Here is a 26543-nt window from a genome sequence, read left to right on the forward strand (position 1 = left end):
TAGGAATTTTTTTTTCACGAAAATGCATCGTCACGCACAACGAGTCTGTGTGCAGAATGTCAGCTCGATTGGATCACGGGAAGTGGGTTAAAAAACGACCGAAAGAATTGCACAGTACTAAGCAAGCAAGCGAACTTAATGTAAAGGATTTAAAAAATAGCTTTTACCGGTAATAAAACAGGTGTTAAGATGTTCAAACACCAAATAGAAACCTTTTGCAAGGAATCAAGTTCGCGTTAACCACACAGAGTGCTTGTGGCGAGCATGCAAACAAGCTATACAGCTCAGTGGGCCTTACCTAGTCAAATTAAAAAGTTAGGTTTTTAGTTTCGTGTCGAGAGGTCATTTAGGTCGGTCAGGCTGCAAGAGGGTTGACCCACTGCCCAGGAAGATGGTTAGTTTCACGAGCTGGAGGTTCAAGTTCAAGTTCATGTATTAGGTGTAGCCCTGCGAGCCATTCGGCTCTTGAATCGGGTGCAACCGCAACAAACAAAAAACATGAACAAAAAACATCTTAAAGTGAATGTGACCAAGTGCAAACAGAAAATCCAAGAAAAGACAGCAAAATATTGCAGAAAAAATATTGCAGAGGTGGTGCAGACGGATGTCGCCACGCTTCGATTTCCCAGCGACGGCCGGTCAACTTCGGTGCCGAATAATCGGAATCAGTCCTGGACATCCGCTGCGTTGCCGACACCCAGAGGTTGGCGAGGCCTTCATCCTAGCAGCGGATTGATCGTGGCCGATAAGTGATAAATGAAGAGGACACCGACACAAAAACGTCATCGCTACCACCAACAAATCCTTTATTTAAAATTGCAATACAGATGTCCGGGAAGACTAAAAGAAAATAACAATTAAATTAAGAGACTTATTCTGTGCAGTTATTAGCTTGAACAAAAAAAAAACCTTCAACTGAATTACTGGAAAAACTTCACTTATTCCGATCTCACATTGAAAAACGACGAAACAATTCGAGGCACTAACCTATTGGCCACACACTTTGCTTACACACAATGGACAGATGGTCCAGCTCGAACGCAAGAAAGCACTACGGTAAATGTACGGTCGTTTCAAGAGTAAACATTTCATCATCAATGCCATAAAAATCCCCAGTAGCACGACTCCACATGCACAGCCCGCAGCGTGCCCTACAACCCCCGATGTCTCAGGGAGATTACCACCGGAGGCTACGCACTTTTAAAATCCAGATTGCAAACTCATTTCCTTCCAACTGCTGCTTTCTTTGCGTTTGGTTTGTCGTCCGTCCGATCGGCACGGTCGGCCGCGCGCGGTGCGCAGGAAGTTCGGATACGCGAACACACGGAGAGAGACGGACGTCGCAGTCAGCACAGTGCTCACATGCATCTCCATCTCCCGAGGCTGGCCCGATGCTCGGCCACACACACGTGCACACGAGCCCCACCGTGTGCCAGGCAGATCGGCCTGGCACGAATATCAATGCGGGATTGCCCGGCGCTGCTGGCGTTGAGACCGGAGCTGGTCAAAAAATAAAAAAATCGAAAATCGTATTACGGAACCGATTTGAATACATAATCCGGAGGGCCTTTACCGCTTGCTCGCCAAAGCAAGCAGACGTGAGATTGTGTATTTGCGTGGAGGGCGAGTTGGTTGCAAGTGTCTGCCGAGGCACGCACAATCACTCCGCCACCACTGGCCAAATTCAGCAGTTGTGTACCACCCACTAATGTCAGCGCCGACTCTTCCCACCCATATACCTGCAGTGGCTACTCAATACCTTAAAAGTCGGAAACCTAAAATCTAATAATTATAAAAAAATCACAGTCTCATTTTTTTTATGCCATCGTACTGTTTAACAGGGAATTTGACCCGACACATCCGTCGTCTACCGGTTTGAAGAAGACATTGATTAGCACGGAAAACAAGGCTTTGGCAATCGAATAAATCAAAATGTGGTTTGATGGAGAGCAACTCCGTGAACACGTTGCTCCATAAGTTACAGAGGAGATGCGAGGAGGCACGCCGAGACTAGCGGCAAGTTTAAACTTCGTAAACGTACGTTCTCTCTCTCAAAAAAAAACATCGCTTTTACCATACCTGCCACAACACGGAGGGGGACTGCGAAAAGCCATCGCCAGAAGATGTTTCCACTCGCCAAACATTTCCGAGCGAGTCGCTGATAAAGTGACAACGCCGCTGGCAACTTGCACGCGAACCGCTTGACAAGCGTCACAACACTCCGATCGGCGTTTAGGAAAAAACGATTCGTGAACAAACTTCAACAACACCAGGCGTCAGGAACGCAACACGCAACTACACGCACGCACACGTTACTTAGATCCCCCCCCCCTCCTCCCCGCGGAGCCTTACAAACCACGTGGGTAAAATTTCCGTTGGCGAGCGGCTATTAAAAGGCCGGCACGGCACACAAGCAGGTAGTGTGTGGCCAGCAGTACCGTGCCTGGCCACTTTGGCGATGTTCACGCACGCGCACCATAACTCGGGCGCTCATTTGGGGCCGAGTTGACTTTGGGGAGGGGCCCAGGACCAGTTGAGATAAAACACTCCACCGAGGTCGTCAGCCACGGCTGGGAATTTAACTCTGGTCACCAGAAATTGAGTGCAGTGTGCCAACCACGATGCTGCTACTCCTCTCATCATCTCACAAATGTGCACACACGAACACAATTAACCATTTTCTGAGACGGAGACACACGCAGCACATTGCCACCAGACACAACAGACACAGTATAATGCCACCAGACACAGAGACAGTATAATGCTACCAGACGAACACACAAACACACTGGCAATAATACCTCCAGACACACACACACACAGCACTACCGGACGACACAACACAGATGAACACGGACGCAGAGAGACACACACGGACACACTCACGGACACACACGGACGCAGCGGCAATAATACCACCAGACACGCACAGACGGTAGCGACGCACAGGCAGCGCACGTCACACGGCGGGCGGGCGGCCGAGCGAGTCGTGGCCTGGGGACCCTGTCGCGGCTCAGACTCCGATGACCTGGGTCTCCTTCTCGCGCGTCGTCACGTAGTTGAGCAGGTCGATGGCCGTCACGATCCCGAACACCATGTTCTGCTTCTGCGAGTGGCCCTGGCCATGATCTGCGACAGAGGACCAGGCATCAACACCGCTGTCATGCTCTTAGTTCTTTCGGTAAAGTCAAGTAGGTAAAAAATGAAATCAAAATTAATAAAAATAAAATTTTGATTTATTTTTTTACCTACGTGACTTTACCGAAAGAACTAAGAATATGAATCCTTGCAGTCACGAAAGCTTCAAATCTAGAACCGCTGTCATGGTGGAATGAGAGGCATTTCTGCCGCGGGTTTAAAAAGTTAGTTATTGGGAAGCCACTGGAGCTATGCACTTTAACAATCGTCTAGATTGACAAACTCAATTCTTCACAACTGCTTTGTGTGTTTAGTTTGTTGCCATTTCCCCCACGACCTCCGATTAACACGGTTGGCTACGTTCGGTGCAAAAGGAGTTCAATATGCGTACGGACAAGAGGCGAGCGCGTTTGAGTGGAGACAATCGCGACACAGTGGATTATCCCAGCGCTGGCTGATTCGCTACGATGCAGCAATTCATCACATGCTCAGAAGATTCTTGATAACTTGAATCCATTTTACAGCCGTACGAAGGCCTCCAAAACACTGCATCACTAACGAGGACCCCCATATCTTAAAAACGAGATGGGGGACCTCTCCTAAAAAATCTGGCAGTTCACCATCATTGATGCAAGCAAGCCCAACTCTACCGATAACACATTTTATCTCAAGCACCAGTCCCACAGTTTGCTTGGGCTGAATCAACACCGGTAAAACGATTCACTCCCAGGAGGCTGTTGTTGCCGATGGGTTGCGCAAGAGAACACTTTATTTCTTAGTTTTTACGTGAAGAGACAAATACATGGAGGAGACCCATCATCTCCCCCATCTAATTGTATGGTTGGAGGAGTAACGCGAGTTGTCCGACCATACTTCACCATGCTGGTCAATGGAGGTTGGTGACGGGAGATGGGGTGGGTGATGGTGGTGTTGGGGCGAGGACAGATTCGGATATCACTCGCCACCGATGTTAGCCATGGGTCGGGAATTGAACTCGGGTCCCCGAATTCACAACGCTGCGTTGTGAATTCGGAGACCTGAGTTCACCCGAGTTCAGTGCAGTGGTTGGTGTACTGAGCAATGCACACTGCACCCCCGAGTTGGATTCCTGCTCATGATCAATAACGGTGGCAAATATTTGAATCGAGTCCAGGAGCATTACCCCCCCCCCTCTAGGTCGACTCTGCCTTAAAAATAGAAAATCTGGTGCGGCGTCAAAACATCAGCACTGGGAAGACAAAGGCGGAAAGGCATCATTCTAGCCACAGACCCAGCACTCGTGTGCCGTGCCAGCCTTCATTAGGTGCACTTCCCCACCCCCCCCCCGCCCCCCCCCAGAGCCTGTGAAGGCTGTTTGTGTCTTCCTGTGTGAAGGAATTAAAAAAGCGTATACATGTACCAAATGTCTTACACTGAATCTGGTCGTGAACCACCAGCGCAAAGTGATCCGTCTCCAGGATGCGCGACAGCTTGCCCAGGTTGTCCTTCAGCGTGATCTGTGAATGGCCGCAGGAGGAAAGCATGGGCCACAGTCCGTGTCAATGGGTTCACGTGTTGGGAGGTGTCACATGATCCACGCGTGTGCACGATTTTCCTAACTTTTTATTATTACCACACTTTTATTTCACTTGCCCTGTTGTCCGTTTATCTTATTTCAAAATCTTTGACGCCTAATATCTATCGTCAGATTGACCAAGTCTAACGAGCTGAAATTTTGCAGACTCATTGTCGTCTCGTGTGACGATTAAATAATTAATTTAAAAGAACCGGTCCAGGTCCTGCCGATTCTGGGCCTCTTCTTTTTGTATTCACATTTTTTATTTAACCATTTCAAATGTATTAGCATTATCCAAACAATAAACTGTGGTTGTCTGGATGAGATTTTATAATGAATATCTATAATAACAAATAATTTTCAGAAGATTAACATTCAAATAAATTAGGTAGAGTTTTTCAATGCGTACACTTTTATTTGCATTCAGAAAGAAAATACATTATTTTGACCACAGAACTGATCAAATTGCACGTGCTCAATGAAAGTGGATGGCTTGCAAAAAGCTAATTGAAACATATGAAAAGGAAACCACCCACTTTTATTCAGCACATCAAATTTAATTAATTCTGGGGTCAAAATAACGTTTCTACTTTTGAGTGCAAATAAAGGTGTGTGCATTGAAAAACTATTTTAATCTTAAATCTTGTACAAATAATTTGTAATATGTACACATTTCATTATAAGATCTCAATACAGACAATATTAATAATTCATTATTTACCCAACTTATTTTGAACCCATCATTTCGACTTCAAACATACCACGATGCAATTGTATTCTTACGAAAAGAAAACCACAAAAACTCCCAGAAACTCACGTAAAAATGTTATCCATTAGAGGTTTTTTGGGTCGGATCACGTAAAGATGTGTTGTCAAACCCGCCACCACCCGACACAGCCAATAAGTAAGGTTTGTCACGTAAACAGAACATGCCAATTCGTTACTAGTACAGCACACCAGTGTGTTGGAGAGCCAAGCCACAACATTTGCAATCCGAGTACGACGTTAAAATGTTAACGGAGCGTCTCGGCCGGGCTGGCGGGAGGAGGGCACACACACACCTGCTTGAATTGCTTGTAGAGAATCTTGGAGACGGGGTCGGAAGGTTTGACCTTGCCAGCGAGCGTGCAGGACAGCATGTTACCAAGAGTCACCATGCCCAGCACCAGCCTGAAAGAAAGACACGCACGGACACACATCGTCCGTCTAAACCAGCGCTCCCCCGCATGGTGGCATCACCACGCCGCTTGGCACGGCCACACCACATCTACTGGGCTTGGTAGACAGGTACTGTCGGTGCATGTGGCACGTGTGTTTGTGTGCGTGGGGGTGTGGCGTGGCAGGGGAGACCAGCAATCATCAGTGCCGAGTGAGATCCGAATTTAGGTCCTGGGCCGCACGTCACTAACCCACACCGACCACCAGGGTTGGTGAAGTATGGTACAAAAACAAACCCATGGCCGGCAGGGAGTAGCAGTAGGGGTTGGGGTAGGTTGGGGTAGTGATAGTGGTTGGGGAGGTGATTGGGGTTGGGATGGGGTTGGGATAGGCCTGATCGCATCTGGGGGGGGGGGCGGGGTTAGGGAGTAGCAGTAGGATGGGTGAGGGAGGGAGAAGGGATGGGGATTGTTTTAAAGGAGAGGACCAGCAGTAGGTTGGAGTGAAGTCGATTGTTTAATTTGATAAAAATGGGGTTTTAAGGGTGAAAACGCAACCGTTAGAAGCGCACAAAAGCACCGATTTGGTCACGACACAAAACCCTGCATGCCACTGCCGCCACCTGGTGGACCATGGCGTTAATAGCAGCAACCTGAACCACGTGACTTTCACTTGCAAGTGGGGAAATTTCATTTAAATGATGCCGTGCTGCCATCTGCTGGCAACTCAGCCGAGTGGCGTAATGACGGGAGGAGAGGGACTTAAAGATTGGGAATGCTGCGATGTAAATTCCAAGTCCTCCACGCGTTCCCACACAATATAAAACAAAAATGGGAAAAATAAATCGGGGCTCAAGTTTCGCTGCCGACTGATCGCATTCAAATCACAGTGTTGCAAGGGCACTAAATATGCCTCTCTCTCCTCTCGTAACCGTGTACTGCAGCTAGGATGCTTGCAGCTGCGTTGATGAATAAAATTGCTTGCGGGCGACTTCCAAGTTGGAAGGCCTCACCACGTGGCTGTAACGTTTCCCCCCCCCCACCTTCATCCTCGCCCATGATAAACGACTGCACTTGCCGCTCGCTTATGGATAAGCTGGGGCCCCACGCCAGAGGAAAGTGGAGCTCACCCTGTGGTCTGGGGTATGGAGACCGAACCGATTTATTTATTTTAAATAGATTTTCTCTGCGATAATTTTTTTTGGTTTCGTGCCCTTTTTTCCACCTCGCTATTTTTGCATCAATTAATTTATTTATTTGCCAAGTAGTGGGGGTTTTTTTCGTGTATTTTTTTGTACCCAACTGGATAATTGATGCGCAGCGTGTGTGTGTGTGGGATGCAATTGCACGAAATGACGCTGTACAAAATGAAATTTGTATCATCATTATTACCCTGCGCTGTTCACCACGGGCACCTGGTCGTATCCCTTCTCGCGCAAGAGCGTCATCGTCTCCTGGCAGCTGACCGTCGGCAGGACGGTGAGCGGCGCGGAGAGACACAAATCTTGAACCTTCATGTCCCACCACCTGCGTGTGGGCGGGAGGGGGGGGGGGGGGCACGAGCCCCAGAGATAAGACAATCACAATTTGCGCGTGGTAACGAAACAAAAAGGACTCGATAAAACTAAAACGAGGAGGGGTCCCCCCCCATCCGTAGGACCCAATTAGCTACGAATGTCATTTCAACAAATCGGGAAATAACACCACAACACCCACCTCTTCCCCAAATTTGTCTCTAAAAGTATTTTTTTTTAATCCACGTGATATTAGGAAGCCACTGGAGCTATACGGCCTTTTTAACAATCTCGATTGAAAAGTAATTTCGTTAGAACTGCTTTTTGTGATCAGTCTCTTCTTCTTCTTGGTTCTTTCAGTAAAGTCACGTAGAATGTAAATAATAAATAATAAAATAAAACATAATAAAAGATATTATTTTATTATGTTTTATTTTTATTCATCTTCTTGGTTCTTTCGGTAAAGTCACGTAGAATGGAAATAATAAAATAATAAAAATAAAACATAATAAAATAATAAAAATAAAACATAATAAAATAATATATTTTATTATGTTTTATTTTATTATTTTATTATTTCCATTCTACGTGACTTTACCGAAAGAACCAAGAAGATGAATCCCTGCAGTCACGAAAGCTTTAAATCGAAATTCAGTCTCTTCTTGTCTCCCCCACCCCGCAATCCCCGATTATCACGGTGTGGCTACGTTACGGTGACGGAAGAAGTTTGACATTACATAAATACAATAGAGACTTGTAGAGATTACACAGAGACTGGGTGGGCGAGTTTTTTTTTGCCCAATCCTAGCCAGCTGGCTCAACAACTTCTCGAACAATCTTAATCTTAACAGCACTCTCCTCTCCTTTTTTGTATTTGGATTGTCAACCAACATCGGGTAAAACATCAACAAGTTGCACCAACTGTTCTCTTTTAGCCCCGCCCACCCCCCAACACGTTCCACTCATTGGCTGCCACATTCAGATAAGCCCCTCCCCCTTCCCTCCCCCCTTAAACTTGTATTTAAGAGCTTGACGCTTGGAATTTTGCCTCACTTGAGACAGTAAATCCTAGCTGTGATGGTCCCACCTGATGACGGAGACTTGTGTTGCCTCCGAAACGCCGTGATTTTTTTTATTTTATTTCTATTATTATTTCTATTATTTGTATTATTTTTTACCTACGCGGCTTTACCGAAAAACCTAAGAGTATGAATCTTAGGAGGCGTTAGGAGAGCGGAGGGTGGGTGCAAGTTCTCTCACCAAGGCTTGTTCACCAGGTAGTCTTCTTCAGGGAGGAATCCCTTCTGCGCCATCCAATGGTCGCTGAGAAACTTGGACCTGTGACGCAAATGGACACACGGAGCTTGAAGTGCGCTCAGAAAAAATTAACCCTAAACGGTGTAAAATTTTGGAAATTCTTTTTTCACGAAAATGCATTGTCACGCACAACGAGTCTGTGTGCAAAATGTCAGCTCGATTGGATCACGGGAAGTGGGTTAAAAAACGACCGAAAGATTTGCACGGTCCTAAGCAAGCAAGAGAACTTAATATAAAGGATTTAAAAAGAAAAAGACTCAAAAGCCACGTTGAACGTTGGCAGCGTGCGTGCCCGAGTTACGCGCGACCTAGAAGATTGCAAAAAGTTTGAAGGTTAAAAAATAAAATCGCTTTCCAGCCATGGCATCTTTGAACATATACTATTTAATTCGTGCGTAGGTTGCTCGTAGGGAACGGTTTTGGGAAGCGGTAGTGTCACGTTACGAGACCTCCTTTGCCATTAGCAAGATATAGTTATAGGTTTTTACCCTTTTTTCTGGCAACAAAACTGATACCTTTATACAAGGGATCATGTTTGCAATAACCACAACACAAGCAGTCAAAATGCCAACAAAAAGAGACAACTCTGATAATGATTTGCACTGTCCTTGAAACTGATTGGTCCACACCCAAGATGGCTTTTCTTAGAGCCTAGTCTCCACTGGCGTTGGACCAGATGACGCCAAAAGCCGTCTCTCGGGTGTGGACCAGTCAACTTCAAGGACAGTGCATATCATTATCAGAGTTGTCTCTTTTTGTTTGCATTTTGACTGCTTGTGTTGTGGTTATTGCAAACATGATCCCTCGTATAAAGGTGTCAGTTTTGGTGCCAGAAAAAAGGGTAAAAACCCATTACTATGGTAGTGTCACGGTTCGTGATCTCACATAAAAAAGAGACTCTCTCAAATGAAATGGTTTCGTGAAGCACATTGCATTTCACGTCTTAGCAATTGCCATAACAGTCTGTATGGGCACACAGGGAGTCGGGGGGGGGGGGGGTTGTACGGGGTTCCCCTGCACGTCCCCGCGTGGACTCACATGTAGTTGCGGATCGAGTCTGGCAGGAGGACGACGCAGCGTTGACCTTCGCGCAGCGACTTCGCAGCTTCCACCGCCGCCGCCATCGCCGACCCCGAACTCCCGCCTGCCGCCATCACCCCACAACAAGTCGTCGTCGTCATCATCATGGCCGTCGTCGTCATCATCATGGCCGTCGTCGTCATCATCATGGCCGTCATCGTCATCATCATGGCCGTCGTCGTCGTGATCACGACCGTCGTCGTTGTCATCACGGCTGTCGTCGTCGTCGTAAATCGCCGCCACCGTAGTAATCGTCATAAATCATGGTCATCGTCGTCTTGCTCCGGACGACTAGAAGTAGTAATGATGATAAAGTATCACCGTCACCTGCGCCACCATCGCTACCATCATCAGAATCACCTTATCGCCATTCTAAGAGGGATTCTGGTCGTTACCGAAGCCTCTCCACCCGCACAGTCTCCGCCCACCACTAAAAGGGGGTGGGACATACAGATGGCGGCGGGGCCTACAGAGGTTAAACTTCTCTTCCTGATTCAAGGTCATGTGAAAGCCATGTCAAAGGCAAGGTCATTTCAAAGGCAAAGAAGAATTAAATACTCACAGCAGGCAGCATCGTTCTTGTGCCACAGATACGGCCACAGGCCAAGTAGTTCTCATAATTATATAACATCGTTGTCATTGTCATCAGCAATACCATTGGTATTGTCATCATCATCAGTATCACCGTGATCATTCGTATATCTGTAGTCATCATGATCATCACAAGTCATCATTTTCGTGGCCGTGTCACTGATTGTGGTGCATTGTCGTCAAGCGATGCCTGCGATGGCGTTCGTGATGATGGCGGTCGTGATGATGGCGTCAGTGATGCCATCAAACCGGTGGTTACGGTGGCGACAACGCCATCAAGGCAGTAGGCGATGTCAGTGATGATGGAGGTGTTGGTGGTGATGATGATGATGATGGCGGTTGGTCGTCTCACCGCATAGCAGGCCCTCCTCACGGATGAGGCGTCTCGCCATGAGGAAGGAGGTCTCGTCCGTGCTCTTGTACCACACGTCCACCACCTGCCCCGCATGCAGCGGCGACGGGGAGAGCAGCGTTACGAGGAGGGGGGGGGTGGTCAGGGACAATGTCACGAGTGTGGCTGGTGACGACTACTGCGGTGCTTGGTGGTGGCTGCTCGTGTTGGCGGTGGTAATTGGTGGCGAGGACATTTGAATCACGACGATGGCGTGGGTGGCGATGGCGATCGGCGGTTGCTGCTAGTCGTGGCGGCGGTGGCAACGATTACAGCGGTGGTAGTAGCAATAATTAGTGGCGAGGGCAGCAACGGTGATGACGATGACGACGGCGGGAGTGCAAGCTCGGCGACTTGCGGGCGGGGCGGCATTACCGTTCTGTCGAGGACCGTGGGAACGAAGTCGTATCCGATGCCCTCCACCTCGTACGCTGTCTTCTCCGTCCTGTTCAGCTCGTCGGGCAGGGCCAGGATCGACCCCTCTGGGTCCACGCCCACGATCTGTGGCAGGGATTCCCCACCCACCCATTCATCAGCACCGGATTCTCCAAACCATCACCCCCGCGCCTGCGACCACTGCGTCACGTGTTGACCTCGCTCATCTTTTTAAATCCTTTATATAAGTTCACTTGCTGGCTTGCGACCGTGCAAATCTTTCGGTCGTTTTTTAACCCACTTCCCGTGATCCAATCGAGCTGACATTTTGCACACAGACTCGTTGTGCGTGACAATGTATTTTCGTAAAAAATATTTTTTCCAAAATTTTACACTTTTTATGAAAAAATAAATTATATTTAATTACCAATTGCTTAATGGTGGCAGGCATTCATCGGACCCATAGGTGGCAGCCATCTCAAACCAGAGGACGAGAGGACTCTAGCCGCCACGCATATAAAGGATTTATAGTGAAAAACTTTGTTTTTACGGGTTAATTTTTTCACTCGCCACATCTCTCTCGCGTTCTGACTTAATATTTAAATGAATGTCCGTCACACGTAGAATATTTGTAGAAACGCCGTGTAAAAACACAGCACGTTAAAAAAAACAATGTACTGTCAAATGAACACAATGGAAAAATAATAGGCTGGAACGGCACGTCGACGTTCACCGTTATTCTTGACGGAAAAATTACTCCATCTTAAAACGCAAATTCGCTTTACACAGCCATCTTCTGGAATGAAACCCCCACGTTAAGCAGAGGCTTGCAGTACACATGTTGATTTTCCTAATCATTCATCGAACTTATTTCATCATCATCATCCTCATCGTCACCTTGCAGTTTGGGCACTTCTCCTTTAACTTCCGCGCAAGGCCAGAAATGGTGCCGCCAGTCCCAGCGCCAGCAATCAGCATATCCACACGGCCTGGGTCGACATGAACACCTCATCATTAAATCAAAATCATTACCGTCAACCATCATCGCGGTCTGTGCCCGCCAGGCCACAGCAATGCGTCACACACAATCCAGCGACAGTAAAACTATTAAACTATTTTTTTTATTTTACCAGGTAAGGGGTCCCCACCAAGCTATGTAGCTCTTTTTCAGAAGTGACCTGGCTATCACAAATGATCGCTCAACAAATCGGCTTATCGCGTGGAAATTTATAACAGCAGCCAAAATAGTCTAAAGCGCGTTTCTGAAATGTGGAGGGAAAAACCGGAGATCCGGAGATAAATCCACGCGACCACGGGGAGAACATGCAAACTCCAAATATACAGCAGGCGTCAGGATTGAACCCACGACCTCCTGTATACCAGGCGAGGTAGTTCACATCTCTCCACCATCGCATATAGCTCCCTATGCTACATTGAGACTGTATGGCAGGAGTGGAAAAAAGCACATTATACAGGTAGGAATAACAGGTTCCACACTGCCCACCAGGGATTATTTGTCTGTCTGTCTGTCGTGCATAGCCACGCCCTCGATTTGTATTTCGGGCGGGCTCAGCACCACGTGACGCGCCGCCCCACGCAGCTTGCGCCGCGTGACACGGACCGCACGAATGCGCTGTCCAACCAAGTTCCTACCTGCCCGCTCCGAAGGAACGTGTTTCTTCAGGCAAGGAGATACCCACTCTTGCCAAGGCTATGGTACGGCAACATCCCGAAAGATAGATATTCCAAAAAAAAAACTTAGACTGGTGAAACGAAGGCTGCAACACGCGTGAAGAAGTAATTGGCTCGCTCTGTGAACTGGCATCTCCAAGGCAACCACGCGGCCACTCACCATCGCACTGCTCCAAGATCTCCTCGGCAGTGATGTCGTAGTGCGCGAGTGGGTTCCCGGGGTTGCGATACTGAAAAAACGCACGCACAGCACGCAACGGGGCCAAACACAGTCCGCTCCGTTAGAGCCGCAGCAGCGCTGTTCGCGGGAGCCTATTGAATGAACTCGCAAGATGAACGGAACAAAACGGTTCTCGTTTTGTAAGGTTAATTTGGAGCTTTCGTGACTGCAGGAATTACTCTTTGGTTCTTTCGGTAAAGTCACGTATAAAGAGAAAAGAATAAATTAAATACTAGCATACGACGTTTCGATTGCAACAAAAGCAATCATCATCAGGTAAAAATGAAATAAAAACACAAATCTAGTATACTTAGAAATGTAATGTAATGCAACAGAGAGTCGGATAACATAACAGTCAAGACCATACCTGGTTGATTACGTTCTTCCTGAGAATGCTCTGTGATATCTGTCTCTACTTATATGTCTGTCTATATGTCTCTGGTTCTGTGTTTTATCTCTCTCTCAAATTTAGCATTCTCAGGAAGAACGTAATCAACCAGGTAGGGTGTTGACTGTTATGTTATCCGACTCTCTGTTGTATTACATTACATTTCTAAGTATACTAGAATTGTGTTTCCATTTCATTTATACCTGATGATGAAGGCTTGTGTTGCAATCGAAACGTCGTATGCTCGTATTTAATTTGTTATTTTATCTTTATACGTGACTTTACCGAAATAACCAAAGAGTGTTGTAAGGTTCGTGTCTTCGGCCTTGGTCGGTGGAGCCACGAGATCCTAAAGCTTTGTGAACGACAACAACAAAGATCATGAATTCTAGATTTGAAGTTTTCGTGACTGTAAGGATCCACACTCTTTGTTTTTTTCGGTGAAGTCACGTAGGTTAAAAGAAAACAAATACATTAAATCACGACGTTTCGGAGGCAACACAAGCTTCCGTCTTCAGCAAAATTACTGCATCACTCGATACAGTAATTTTGCTGCGACGGTTCCACCTAAAGACGGAAGCTTGTGTTGCCTCCGAAACGTCGCAATTTCATTTGTTTTCTTTTAACCTACGTGACTTCACCGAAACAACCAAAGAGTAAAGACCATGAAGTTACAGCCAAGAAGCGTGGCCGTGCAACGATGCCATGGACCACTCGTCGCATCGAGGCGTGGAGGGAGGTGGTGAGGGTGGCGAGGAGGTGGTGAGGAGGTGGCGAGGAGGTGGTGAGGAGGTGGCGAGCGTCTCACCTGGTCCAGGATGTGGGCGTTGGGGATCTCGTGTTTGAGTCTCCAGGCGACGCCCACGTGAGACTCGGGGGAGTCGAAGCTCGCGCTCGTTGGCGTGCGGACGATCTCCGCTCCCAGTGCACGCAGCACGTCCACCTACACACAACGACAAAGGGTCCCCCCTGGTGTAGCCTTTACCAAACTTAAACTATGAACTTTTTTTTTTCGATTTAAAGCTGTCGGGACTGCAGGGATTCATCTTCTTGGTTCTTTCGGTAAAGTCACGTAGAAGGGAAATAATTAAATAATGAAAATAAAATTATAAAACTAAAACGCGACGCGCTACAACTTGCGCGACCATCGGGCTCACGACACACGGGACCCCCCACCTCGTGGCGTTGCACCCACCTTCTCGGCGCTCATCTTCTCCGGCATGACGATGATGCAGCGGTAGCCCTTGACGGCAGCGGCCAGGGCCAGCCCGATCCCTGCCGGCAGCGGTTCACAAGATCGATTAAAACTGGCTGGGCCCCCACAACACCCTCGGCATCGGTGTGGCTGGTGCCTGCGCATGCGCGAGAATCTGTGCCAGCCACTGGGTGTCAAGTTCGGCCTCTCTGGAGGAGGAGGAGGTGGCGGGTGCTCGTGAAGGACGCCACGGAACGCAGACGAGAGGCTAAAAACGCAGCGAGAGTTTTGGTGGGAGTGGGGAGCCCGGGCGGTGCAACCGCCAGTTATGTCGGTCATCCCGTGGAGGGTCTGTTACGCGACCTCCCGCTTGTGGCCAAAAACCAGCAAGGATTATCAGAGCCGGTCCTGGGCCTCCCTCTTAGCTCCCACTCAGCGGTGCGTAGTCAACATCGCCACCGGGGAGACGAAAGGTGACCGGGGAGCGGCGCCGGTCACACACCCCGCCCTCCCCATCGTGCGTGCGCACCATTGCCGGCCTTCATTAGACGCTGCTCGCGAACAACACTTGCCACAACAGTCCGAGTCTTTGCGTGTACGGGGCTACATCTTGCACTGACCTGCACACTCGCGCCGCGGCCCGTACACACACACACACACAGAGCGTGCGGTAGTGTTGCGGTTAGCGTGCTGCACTACGAACCTGGCGACCCGAGTTCGATTCTCGCTCACGGCTAACACCGGTGACGATTATCTGAACCGGTCCAGGGCCTCCCCTAAGTCAACTCAGCCTCAAATGAGTACCTGGTGCAATGTGTAAACATCACCGCCAGGGAGACAAAGGCGGCCGGGCGTGGTGTTGGCCACCCACACCCTCGTGTGCCGTGCCGGCCTTCATAGGTGCTCGCTAACAGCACTTGCCCTTACAGTCTGTTAAGGCTATACGGGGGATCTTTGTCTTTGTGCGTGCACGACGAAGGGAGGTGGGGCGGCATACCGGTGTTGCCGGACGTGGGCTCGATGATGGTGTCCCCGGGCTGGAGGAGGCCATCGCGCTCCGCGTCCTCCACCATGCGCAGGGCGATGCGGTCCTTCACGCTGCCGCCCGAGTTGAAGAACTCGCATTTGGCCACTGTGACGGGGGGGGGGGGGGGGGGGGGGGGCAAATCGTCAGGATATTAATAATAAACAACGGTAATGCACCGATCATAAACTTTTTTTTTTTTTAAACGTTTTTCGCTGGATTATCGTTTGGAGGCGGAACATCTTGTTTAGCAGTTGGCACGTTTTGTTTATGTGACGAAAATTTACTAATTTGGCCGTGTCGGGTGGTGGCGGCGGGTTTAACAACACGTGTATTGCTTTACACGATCTAACCCACAACAACAACAAAAACTTTACTCTGAAAATGACCGGGGGGCTTGACGGGGGCAGCTTCAACTCACAAATTTCACACTTGAGTCCATAGGTCTTGCCGATGTTGTTGATGCGAACCATGGGCGAGTTCCCGATGTTTGACAGAATGTTCGGCAAGACTTTGGGACGTTCTTTTCTGTGGGGCGCAACGGGCAGGGGGACATATCGACATGTCAGGGCACGTGCCGGTGGCGCTTACCGAGGCCGTGACGACACACGGAGTGAGGGGGCAGTACCATCACTGTAGGCACGACCAGTTGCGTCTCCCCAGGGTCGATGTTGATTCCGCGCCACACCGTGCACTCGTTTAAAGCCGAGGTCACCTTTGAAGAGGGATATCCCGGACCGGTTCTGATATGGCCGGGCACCGACTTTATCCGTGGCCGGGAATCAAAGTTGGTACAGACACGGGCACACACGCGCGCGCACAAAGACAAAGGCCCACCCCCCCTCCCTCAACCCCGCATAGCCTTAACAGACTTTTGGGGCAAGTGCTGTTAGCGAGCACCTCTACGAAGGCTTGCACGGTACACATCAGGGGGTGTGTGGGGTGACCAGCACCACCACGCCTGGCCGACTTTGCCTCCCTAGTGGCGATGTTTTACACTACACACTGCACAAAGTACTAACTTTAGGCCGAGTTGACCTAGGGGAGGCCCATGACATGTGCACACGCACGCGGGAGTGTGAAAATTAACTTATTTAAAGGATTAACAAAAAGTCACGTTCCAACAGAGTTTGGTTACACCGATCCGAGCGATTGCAGCCTTCAAGGCGTACGCAAAACAACTGTACGGCATCGTCACCGCCAAACCCTGGACCCCTTCACGCTGCACAGCTGGCATCACTTCAACGCCGACGGCGGCGCAGAGCCAGCTCGACCTTGAGCAGGGTACACACGAGGTCCCGTTTGTACAATTCACCACCCATCATCAATAGCCGACCTTGTGGAGGGCTGATAAGCTAAAAAATATATATTAAAATCGCCACGAGCGGCACACCACGCAGTTCACGAACCAAGCCTTGGAAGTTGGCACTGCAGAACTACTGCGGAGGTCTCTTCAGAGTGCCTCTTGGCCACATTTAGGGTGGCCGCATGTTGGAAGGCACAATTCCGCTGGGAGGTGTCCACCGCATGTCAAAATGAAGGTTTCACATACGGGAGATGTCGGAGGTGGCAAGCAAGTAATGTGACGAGCACAAAAAAAGTTAGATGTCAGTATTGGACGGTGACAAATGCTGAGAATTGCGCAAAGAAGCACAGATAGCATGCACGCTGGAAATTACACCCATATATAAAAGGGATGGGCAGGGATAAGAAAAACATGCGGAGTTACTTCTAGATTTGCAGCTTTCGTGACTGCAAGGATTCATACTCTTAGGTTTTTTCGGTAAAGTCACGTAGGTAAAAATAAAATAAAAAAATAAAATAATAGAAGTAATAATAGAAATAAAATAATAGATCACGACGTTTCGGAGGCAACACAAGCTTCTGTCTTCAAGTGTAACCGTCACAGCACAATTTCTGTATCAAGTACTTGAAGACGGAAGCTTGTGTTGCCTCCGAAACGTCGTGATCTATTATTTTATTTCTATTATTACTTCTATTATTTTATTATTTATTTAAATTTTTACCTACGTGACTTTACCGAAAAAAAACTAAAAGCATGCGGAGTTACATTGTTGACGAACAATCACGTTGCGCAGTGCCAGGACATGTTGCTCTAAGGGACGATGACCGACGGCCAAAACTAAAAAAGGATGGAATCGCAATCAAAAAAGGAGAGAAAACGTTTCTGCTATCGACGGCTCTCAGCACGCTGGCTCAAGAAGCGGCTATGCCGGGCGCGAGATAAAAACACGTGGTGGGAACAAGAGGGCTGGTGTGGAAAACGGCGTGACGAATCGGCCTCTGATCAGGAAATGAATCAATAGCAACACTCAAAGCCACTCTTGGCCTTAGGTCGCAGAAAAAAAAAATTGGACAGCAAGCTACGGAGACCCGTCAACCGACGGATTTTATTTTATCTAAATAAAAAAAACGAATTTGTTTCGATTGAAAACTCATTTCTTTATAAATGCTTTAAGTGTTCAGTTAGTTGTTTTTCCCCCATATCTCCAATAAGCACGGTGTGAAAGGTCAACATACATACGACAAAAAATCCACACGACCACGGGGATTAGCACCCAGACTCTAATAAGTATAACCCGTAAAAACAAAGTTTTTCACTATAAATCCTTTATATGCGTGGCAGCGAACTTAATATAAAGGATTTAAAAATATATTCGCCTGTGGAGGACGCGGGGATCGATCCCGCGACCTTTGGCATGGGAAGCGAGGGCGCTACCAACTGCGCTACTCCGCCACGGCCTGTGGAGGGGTTACGCTCTGGGCTCTTATACTGTGACGTTCAGCCAAAGCGATGAATGAGTTATATTTGAATATATGCAAAATAAAAAATTTTTGCCTAAAAAGTGTAAAATTTTTGGAATTTTTTTTCACGAACAATAATTGTCTGGCACATCGAGTCTGTGTGGAAAATGTCAGCTCGATTGGATCACGGGAAGTGGGTTAAAAAACGACCGAAAGATTTGCACGGTCGTAAGCAAGCAAGCAAGCAAGCACGCAAGCACGCAAGCAAGCAAGCAAGCATGCGAACTTAATATAAAGGATTTAAAAATGCAGCCGTCACAGGGTCGGGATTTAACCCACGACCTCCTGCATATCAGACGAGGGAATCAACATCTCGCCACTGCTGCGGCCCCTATCCAAATCGTTACTTCCCCCCCCTCCCCATAAATTCCCGTTTATTTGTTTTCGGCGACGCGAATCAAAGCGGCAACGTGGACTCGTGTCAAAAGATAAGTTTTATGTTTCGTCAGCAGCATTATGGCGGAAAGTTGTTACATAATGTTTAACAAACACAAATCAGAAAGTCAGGCATGACAGGACCACAGTCCATTTGAGATGCGACAATTGCGTGAGCAAGGCTGTCTCTCCAGGACCGGCCTTTTCAGTTGTTACAGGAAATGGTTAAAACATTTTAAACCCTTGAATTAAAAAAGTTTGAAAGTTGTCAATCCACCGTCTAGAGAAAGTACGCCATGGTGCGTGTATAGTCTGTGTGTGGGTGTATGTATTGCATCAAGCAGAGGTAGTGCCATCTGCCAGTCAACTCAGCCGGTCAACCCATGGCACCTGGGTCTGTGCCATGACGACCTGCGAGTGACACTTCACACGACGGCCTCAAGATGCACCTAGCCTGGCACAAGCGCCGTGGTGACGGCACCACCGCCCGGCGGCAAACGGCGACATTCGTGAACAATGACGAGTTATCGGATTTGACAAACATTTATAAAATAGAAATCGGACTTCGAGGAAGGATCGTTTGAGGACGCTTTATAAAATGAAAATTTCGATTTAAAGCTTTCGTGACTGCAGGGATTCATCTTCTTGGTTCTTTCGGTAAAGTCACGTAGAAGGGAAATAATAAAATAATAAAAATAAAATAATTCTCACGACGTTTCGGCCACAACGCAGCCGTCCTCACCTGAGGACGGCTGCTCACTTGAGGACGGCTGCTTGCGTTGTGGCCGAAACGTCGTGAGAATTATTTTATCGTGTTTTATTTTTATTATTTTATTACTTCCCTTCTACGTGACTTTACCGAAAGAACCAAGAAAATGAAAATTATTATCATCATTGCTTCGGACCTCCCTCGTAAAAACGGGGATGTCGGGAGCGGGCACGGAAGGGGAAACTCACGGAGCGGCGTGCAAGTGAGGCGACGTGTCCTTGGTGCCCAGGTACCAGGTGCAGCGACTGGGCAGCGCCGGCGAGATCCAAGCGCGCTCCCCCGCCACCTCCGCCTCGCCGTTCTGAGGCGGCGTCGTCGTCGTCTGTGGCGCCGTCGTGAGCTTCGCGATGCCCGCGGCGAGCTGCCCCGCGGGGGAGTAGGGGCAGCCGTTGGCCTCCTTGGGCTTCTGCTGCTCCTTCACTGGGGTCGGCGTCATCCTCCTGCGCGTGGGGGGGGGGGGGGGTAGATGGTAACACGGATGACGGAATCAGCGCACCATCGACTCCGTCGTGCAGTCACCGACCCGCCTGGGACCAACACCCCCCCGCACACCTCCGATTTGCACGCTCGGCTACGCGAGGGTGCGCGAAAGCAGTTCAACATTCGTACATACGTCATTTGACATCGTCAATCTACCGCCGGATGAACATTTCCCACAACTCTGGCTGTAGAAGCACATTGCCGACACCAATTTCCACCCCGCCCCCCCCACTCCCCCCCCTGGAAACTTTTTCTTAAATACAAGCGTGTGTTTGAAGAAACTAGCGGCCAACTTTAAAATTTCTTTGGCGACCCAAACGAAACCCCCCCCCCGCTCCCACCCACATTTGCATCAAAATGCAAAACAACAGCATCTCACAAAACAAACGAGAGCGATGTAAAGTCCCTCGGCCAATCCACTGCTGGACAAAGGGCTCGGACGACACCGACCGGTCACGGAGTGTCGTTTGACCGTACTTCACCGCGCCAGTCGGCGAGGAGGGGTTTGGGTGCGGGGAACAGCGGAGGCATTATCACTCGCGGCGGCTAAAGGGTCGGTAGAGGCCCGAGAACCAAGGAATTCCTTGAGTGTTTTTCAATCGCCGCAGTGCAGGCCTTGTTAGGAGCTCGCTTCGACCTCCTTAAAAACACAATTCGCCCGCTATGATTTGGTGACGAGGTCCAGTGCCGGGGGGGGGTGGGGGGAGAAAGGAAACGTCACCGGTCCGCGAGTAATTCACAGCAGCCGGAATGTTCTCTCCTCGCACGCGTGCCACGTTTCCTGCCCCACCACCCCACCTCCCCACCTCCCCCTGGGGAGCAGACGAAGCAGGGGGGGGGGGGGGGTCCGACCTGCGTCAGAGAGAGAGCCCCCCCCCCAACTCACCCCCTCCCAGAGCGGGAGGGACGCGGCGGCGATTGCAAAACACTCAAGATTCCTTCACCTCCCTCTCCCCCCGTGTGTCACCAAAACCTCCCAATCCATGGGGCTGCTTTTACGAAAAAGAAAATGCGAGCACAGGGAACAGCCACTGCCCCTGTTGGGTGCCCAGACAGGCATCGGGGTGGGGCATTACGCACCACCGAGAATAAGAATCTGTTGATAAAAAAAAACGGGACACGCAGAGTTTTGGCAAGTAGCCGGGCCGGTAGGTATGGCCGTGCCTACGCTGAGACCGTCCCCCACCACCACCACCAGCAGAATCGGAATCTTTATTTTTAGAGACCGGAGGTTGGAATCCGATGAGCTATGAAGCTCTTTTTCAATGGTGTCCCCGTAGGGGGTGTTGGGGGAAGAGGGAAGGACGGGTGAGTCAGCGAGTCACAACAACGATATTTAAAACAAACAACCGATATAAGAAGAGCAAGGATTAAAAAAGTAGTAAAGTCGCTACTAAACAAATAGTAGAAATTGCAAAAAGTGCCGTAACACAACTTGCGACCGATTTTGTATTCGGACCGCTATAAAGCGTCCACGTGCTAAGCCACTTTGTTGCGCCAGATAAGTTGTGGCCAGATCGATTCCGAAAGAGAGCTGCACACAGCTCAGCGGGTACCTGAACTGGCGACATAAGAACAACTTGGTTAACGTTGAGGGCGTATCACGGCGAACTCTCTCCGTTCCGTTTTGGTCTCCCTTTTTGAAATCCACTTTGTATTCAGGAGCTCCTCAAAAAAATGTTAAATAAAAAACACATTTTCTCCCACAGCCACTCATCCCGCTTCTATAGCGCTAACGAAACGCGTCCTTAAACAACCTCGTGTTTGCGAAGCGTTGCCCGCCGTATATATATATTTTTCGCGCCGTTCGTGTGCTATGTATTTATATGTTTTCACTCCACTTGCAGCAAGTTGGGCCATCTCGCGCCCGCGCCCCGCGTTCCACTTTGCCAAAGTCAAGTTTGGCTACGGAACATAAAATGTTTGCCCTGCTGCTGCTGTTGTTGTTTGAGTTGTGATCTTTTGCCGCTTGCCGCAGGTCACTGCAGGTCACCGACCGCGCGTCAAACCGTGCGGATTATCGCGGACTCGTCGTTCTCGAACTTACCATCGGTCTCGGAAGGTGGAGAACAAAACATCGTTTTAAATAAAAACACACAAACACATTATTGGCGTGCTGGTTCCAAATAAGCTGGCCTGCGAGCAAAGTAACGCGCGTTAGCGGGGCGCTTGGGTCGTGCGTTGTTGGAAGGGTTCACAGTTCTATGTTGTTGGAGGGAGGTCGGGCAAACGAGTCGAGTAGTAGGGTAAATTTCAAAAACTAGTTTTATATAAAGTTAACTGTTCATGCTAAAGATAAGTGGGCAGGCAGTGCCAGATTATCCTAGGAGCAAAAGTACCATATGCTACAGGCCCGCACTTTCAAGGGCCCCGCGCTAAATGCTTTAAAGTTACAAATTCCGGTTCAGTGATTCTGCACTTGCTCTATTACTCTAGTACTATACCGCCTTCAAATTTTACGAACGACTGTGTGTTTAAGGTTAGCGATTTGTCGCATTATCTGGCTGCATATAGCAAATGAAAAAAATACAATTACTTTACTATGCAAGTTAAAAGTATGTTTAAATATTTAATTGTTTTTATATTTAGGTCCCTTTTCTAACATATGCTACAGGCCCCGCACTAGCTTAATCCGGCCCTGAGTGTAGGCCGTGCACCATCCTGCAAGGTAGCCAGGAAACGGAAGCACAGCAACGTATTCTCGAATCCATCTGTGTGGAGCTTTGAGTGCCGTCCCCTCGTACACACGCGATAGGTTCTCTGCGGTCTCCCTCGCACACGAAGCTAAACTATCATTTTTTTAGGGATTGGCCAGACATCCCAATCAATGTTGTTTCAGTGAGCTTGCGTTGATTTCTTACACGGCCGGTTTTGCTGGCTATTTTACACGGGAGATGCGTGGTGCTGCTACTGCTGCTGTATGATCACAGCAACAACAGACAAAACTTCAACAATGCAGAGAACTCGTACAGCAAGGTCCTCAGTGGGATATTGAGCATCAAACGTGGTTAGCACTCTCCGGCGTGGGAGAAGGGGGTCTTTAAAGTCAGTCGTGACGCTCTCCTGGGTAAATCAATGGCACAGCTATTTGATTTTGCTCAAATGTATTACGACACTGCGGTTAAGCCCACGTGCTTACTTCGAATTACCCTCAAGCATCACTCGGCGGGCAAAGCCTGGGGGGGTGGCAGGGGGGGGGGGTCACGGAATAATTCCGAGGTCACTTAAAACACGATAGGCCGAGTGACGTCACCGGCCTGCCCCGAGGTGCACACAGCACAGGCACCCGGGCCATGATGACGAGCAGGGAGGGAGGGGGAAGAAAGGAGGGGAGGAGAAGGAGGTAGAGAGAGAGGGGGGGTGGAGAGAGGGGGTAGAGGGAGATGGAAGGGGTAGGAAGGAGGCGAGCAGAGCGTAGAATCTTTGGTGAATTCTTTCATTTAAAAAAGGGGGGGAGGGCACATACATTAAAGCATTTAAAAACATCTAAATGATGAACGAAGCAAAGTGCCGACTACACCGAGCATCTTATTGTTTCCTCTGATCGTAAAAAAGGAGGGAGGGGAAGGAAGGAGGGAGGAAGGGGGGTTCTTCTGCGTGCAGTAAGTGAGACACACACAGTTAGAGTGAGACACACATAGAGTGAGACACACACAGAGTGTGACACAGAGTGTGACACAGTGAGTGACACAGCGAGTGACAGCGAGTGACACACACACAGCGAGTGTGACACAGCGAGTGACACACGCAGTTAGTGAGACACACAGTGACACAGAGTTAGTGACACACAAAGTTAGTGTGACACACACACGGTGGCACGCCGAGGAGCCCTCGGCGTGCCATGTGGGAGGAGGCCGCGTCAGTGACACGCGGCTCTCGCCACATTCCAAGAGAAGTCAAAAGGCGCAGTGGGGGGGGGGGCTTGGCAGAAGCCTTATTAATCACGTACGGCAGAGTTCGCACAGTGGTAGCGAGCCAGATGGAAGACGCGGGCTGCGATGAGGAAGGCAACTGGCACCGTTTTGGACACGAATGTAGGATGGAGAACGACAGGGAAATGAAAATTTGTGCTGTTCGGGGGGGGATGGAAGGAACCGGAACGGAGGGTGAAGACGCGAACGGAGAATGTTTAGAAGATGACGACATCGTATAGAGAGATTTGGTGCCAGGAGAGATGCGGCCACTCCTAGCGAACATTGGAACAAGGACACGAGTAAAGTGGAAACATTACATAATGTTGCAGCGGTTATAACCTAGAGGGCTTATCTGCCACATGGATCGGGATGACGACGACCGACCGAATGAATGAATATGGCCCAACGCGTCCGTAAGGCGCTGGCAGTTCATTCAACGAAGCCTCTATCAGAGGACAAGACATCGCTGCTGTCGCATGGGCCACGGGCTCCGGGTGAAGATGAACCAGACGAGGTCGTTTTACAATCGTGGGACTTGGAATAAGTCCCGGCGTGTCGATGTTCCGATGTCGCCTGCCCGCCGAGTGGCCTTTTAAATAATCCGCTGCTTCAACTCAACATTTGATTATTTATACAGCTGACGATGGATGCTGGTGTAGCGCCCGAAACGTCGTGATTTATTTTAATTTTTTTACCTACGTGATTTGACCGAAGAACCAAGGAGTATGGTTTCCTTGCAAGTCACGAAAGCTTCAAATCAACATTTGATTATTTTTGTTGCTTTTAGAAGCCGCCACTTTGTTGAGCTCATCAATTGTGGCCAGGTCGATTAAGTTAATAGCTCAGTGGGCTTTACCTGGCAAGATAAAAAAATATTGTTTCGTTTCATTTGTATATTTTTTAGCGATTTATTTAGATTTCCCATACTTTGCACACCTTTCGCGTTTTTATATTGTGTATTGTTGTCAAGTTCTGACCCCCAGCCCCCTACACTGGACGTCTTTGAAAGAGCGTTATAGCTCATCAAATTCTTCCAGTAAGAGATACACATTCGGATTCTAAAACTTCCGATTCTGATATGTATACGTTCGGCAAGTTGTGTGTTTGTCGAACTTCTTTCGTACCGTACGTAAATTAGGTGGATTATTTCCTATTTCAAGGGAGTATGGCCAGCGTGGAAGAGTAGGCCAAAAACACCGCTCTTTACAGCAAACAACAAAAAGGTTCCCCCTAGAACTCCCAGATGCTTAAACCAGCAATGGCTAGGGCCAAGCCGCTAACAATTAAAGTAATAATTTACTGCTCTTGCCACCAAAACATTGTGGATGAAAGTCTCACGGTGCCGTGTCGGGCATACGGAGTTTAACCATACTTCACCACGCTGGTTACCGAGGGTCTGTGAAGCTGGAGGGGGGGGGGTTCCGTGGGAAGTGTGGGCTCAGAACCGATCACGATATCCACATCACGCACCGCTCAGCGTTAGCCGTGGGCCGGAATTGAACTCGGGTGGTCAGATGTACGGAGCAGCGCGCTAATCAGTGCGCGCGCCACCCCGTTCCATCCAATAGTACGACAATGAGATCTTTAAAAAAAAATTAGATTTAGAACGCGATGTGGCTTTAAGCATTGCCGCGTCATTGTGCGGTTTTAAACAACAACAAAAACCCTCCCGCAACATCACGCAGCAGCAGCAGTAGAGACCACCCAATACGTGCCACGAGGTACACGGTTACGGAAAATTAGATGCGGGGGGGAGCCGGGCGATAGAAATAAATTACAATAATTATTCTCGAAATACATTAAAGATATCGTTTTAAAAATACACGTGATAATCCACCCTGCCCCCACCACCACCAGCATTCCTCTCTTCCAGCTGACGAAATACTGCAGCATGATTACAGACGCAGCTGTGCAGGGGGGACTCCGCACGCATTTTGGTCACACGGCGAACGCGGCGAAGACTTCACAAAAGACATCTCTCGTTTACAACAAGAAGAAGAATAAGAACAGCAAGATAAGAAGATCACACGTGGCTGGAGGAGGGAGGGAGGGAGGGTCGCGTTTTAAAACAAGGGGCATGCCCCGCGGTGCCGCCGTTCAACAGTGAAGCCAATGGGCCGGGCTCGCAGGATCATAAACTCACCCTTCGCAGGTGTTGCAGTCGGCTTGTTCGCAATGACTCACGACCAAAAAAATTACATCAACGTGAGCGCGCACAGAAGCAGAATAAAAATTATTATAATAAATTACAGTGGCCTATTATTGCCGCGCCGGACGAGAATCCGGTTTGCAAAGACGCCTTTCGCTTCTCGCCTACACACGTGTGTGAGTGTGTGGATGATGTGACTCGCAGATTCGAGCCACTCGCTGCTGTGGATGGGATGGATGGGACGGACGAACGAGCGAGCGAGAGAGAGAGAAAGCGAGAGAATGAGAGCAAGCAGTCAAACAGGATGAGCAGCAGCTGAGAGCAAAAGAAGGCTGAGCATGGCCAGGCCAGGCGGCTAAATAAGCGCGCTCACACTCCTCCCCACGTCCCCAC

The 26543-nt window shown here is 48.9% G+C and overlaps 1 protein-coding gene across 1 annotated transcript; it reads right to left on the reverse strand.

Moving 5' to 3' along the window:
* Positions 1-782: 782 nt before the first annotated feature.
* On the reverse strand, positions 783-26509 carry LOC133342089 (cystathionine beta-synthase-like protein). Its single transcript, XM_061551022.1, has 16 exons — positions 26145-26509; positions 19796-20047; positions 16059-16165; positions 15611-15745; positions 14614-14693; positions 14227-14361; positions 12971-13040; positions 12016-12107; positions 11119-11244; positions 10705-10789; positions 9720-9825; positions 8625-8702; positions 7243-7377; positions 5755-5863; positions 4550-4634; positions 783-3129 (listed from the first exon to the last, which is right to left on the reverse strand). Exons 2-16 carry the CDS (start codon positions 20041-20043, stop codon positions 3014-3016), a joined length of 1707 nt encoding a protein of 568 aa, XP_061407006.1. The 5' UTR covers positions 20044-20047; positions 26145-26509; the 3' UTR covers positions 783-3013.
* Positions 26510-26543: the final 34 nt, after the last annotated feature.

Source organism: Lethenteron reissneri, chromosome 13 (assembly GCF_015708825.2).
Source record: "Lethenteron reissneri isolate LAM-NWPU_2019-01 chromosome 13, ASM1570882v1, whole genome shotgun sequence".
NCBI lineage: Eukaryota > Metazoa > Chordata > Hyperoartia > Petromyzontiformes > Petromyzontidae > Lethenteron > Lethenteron reissneri.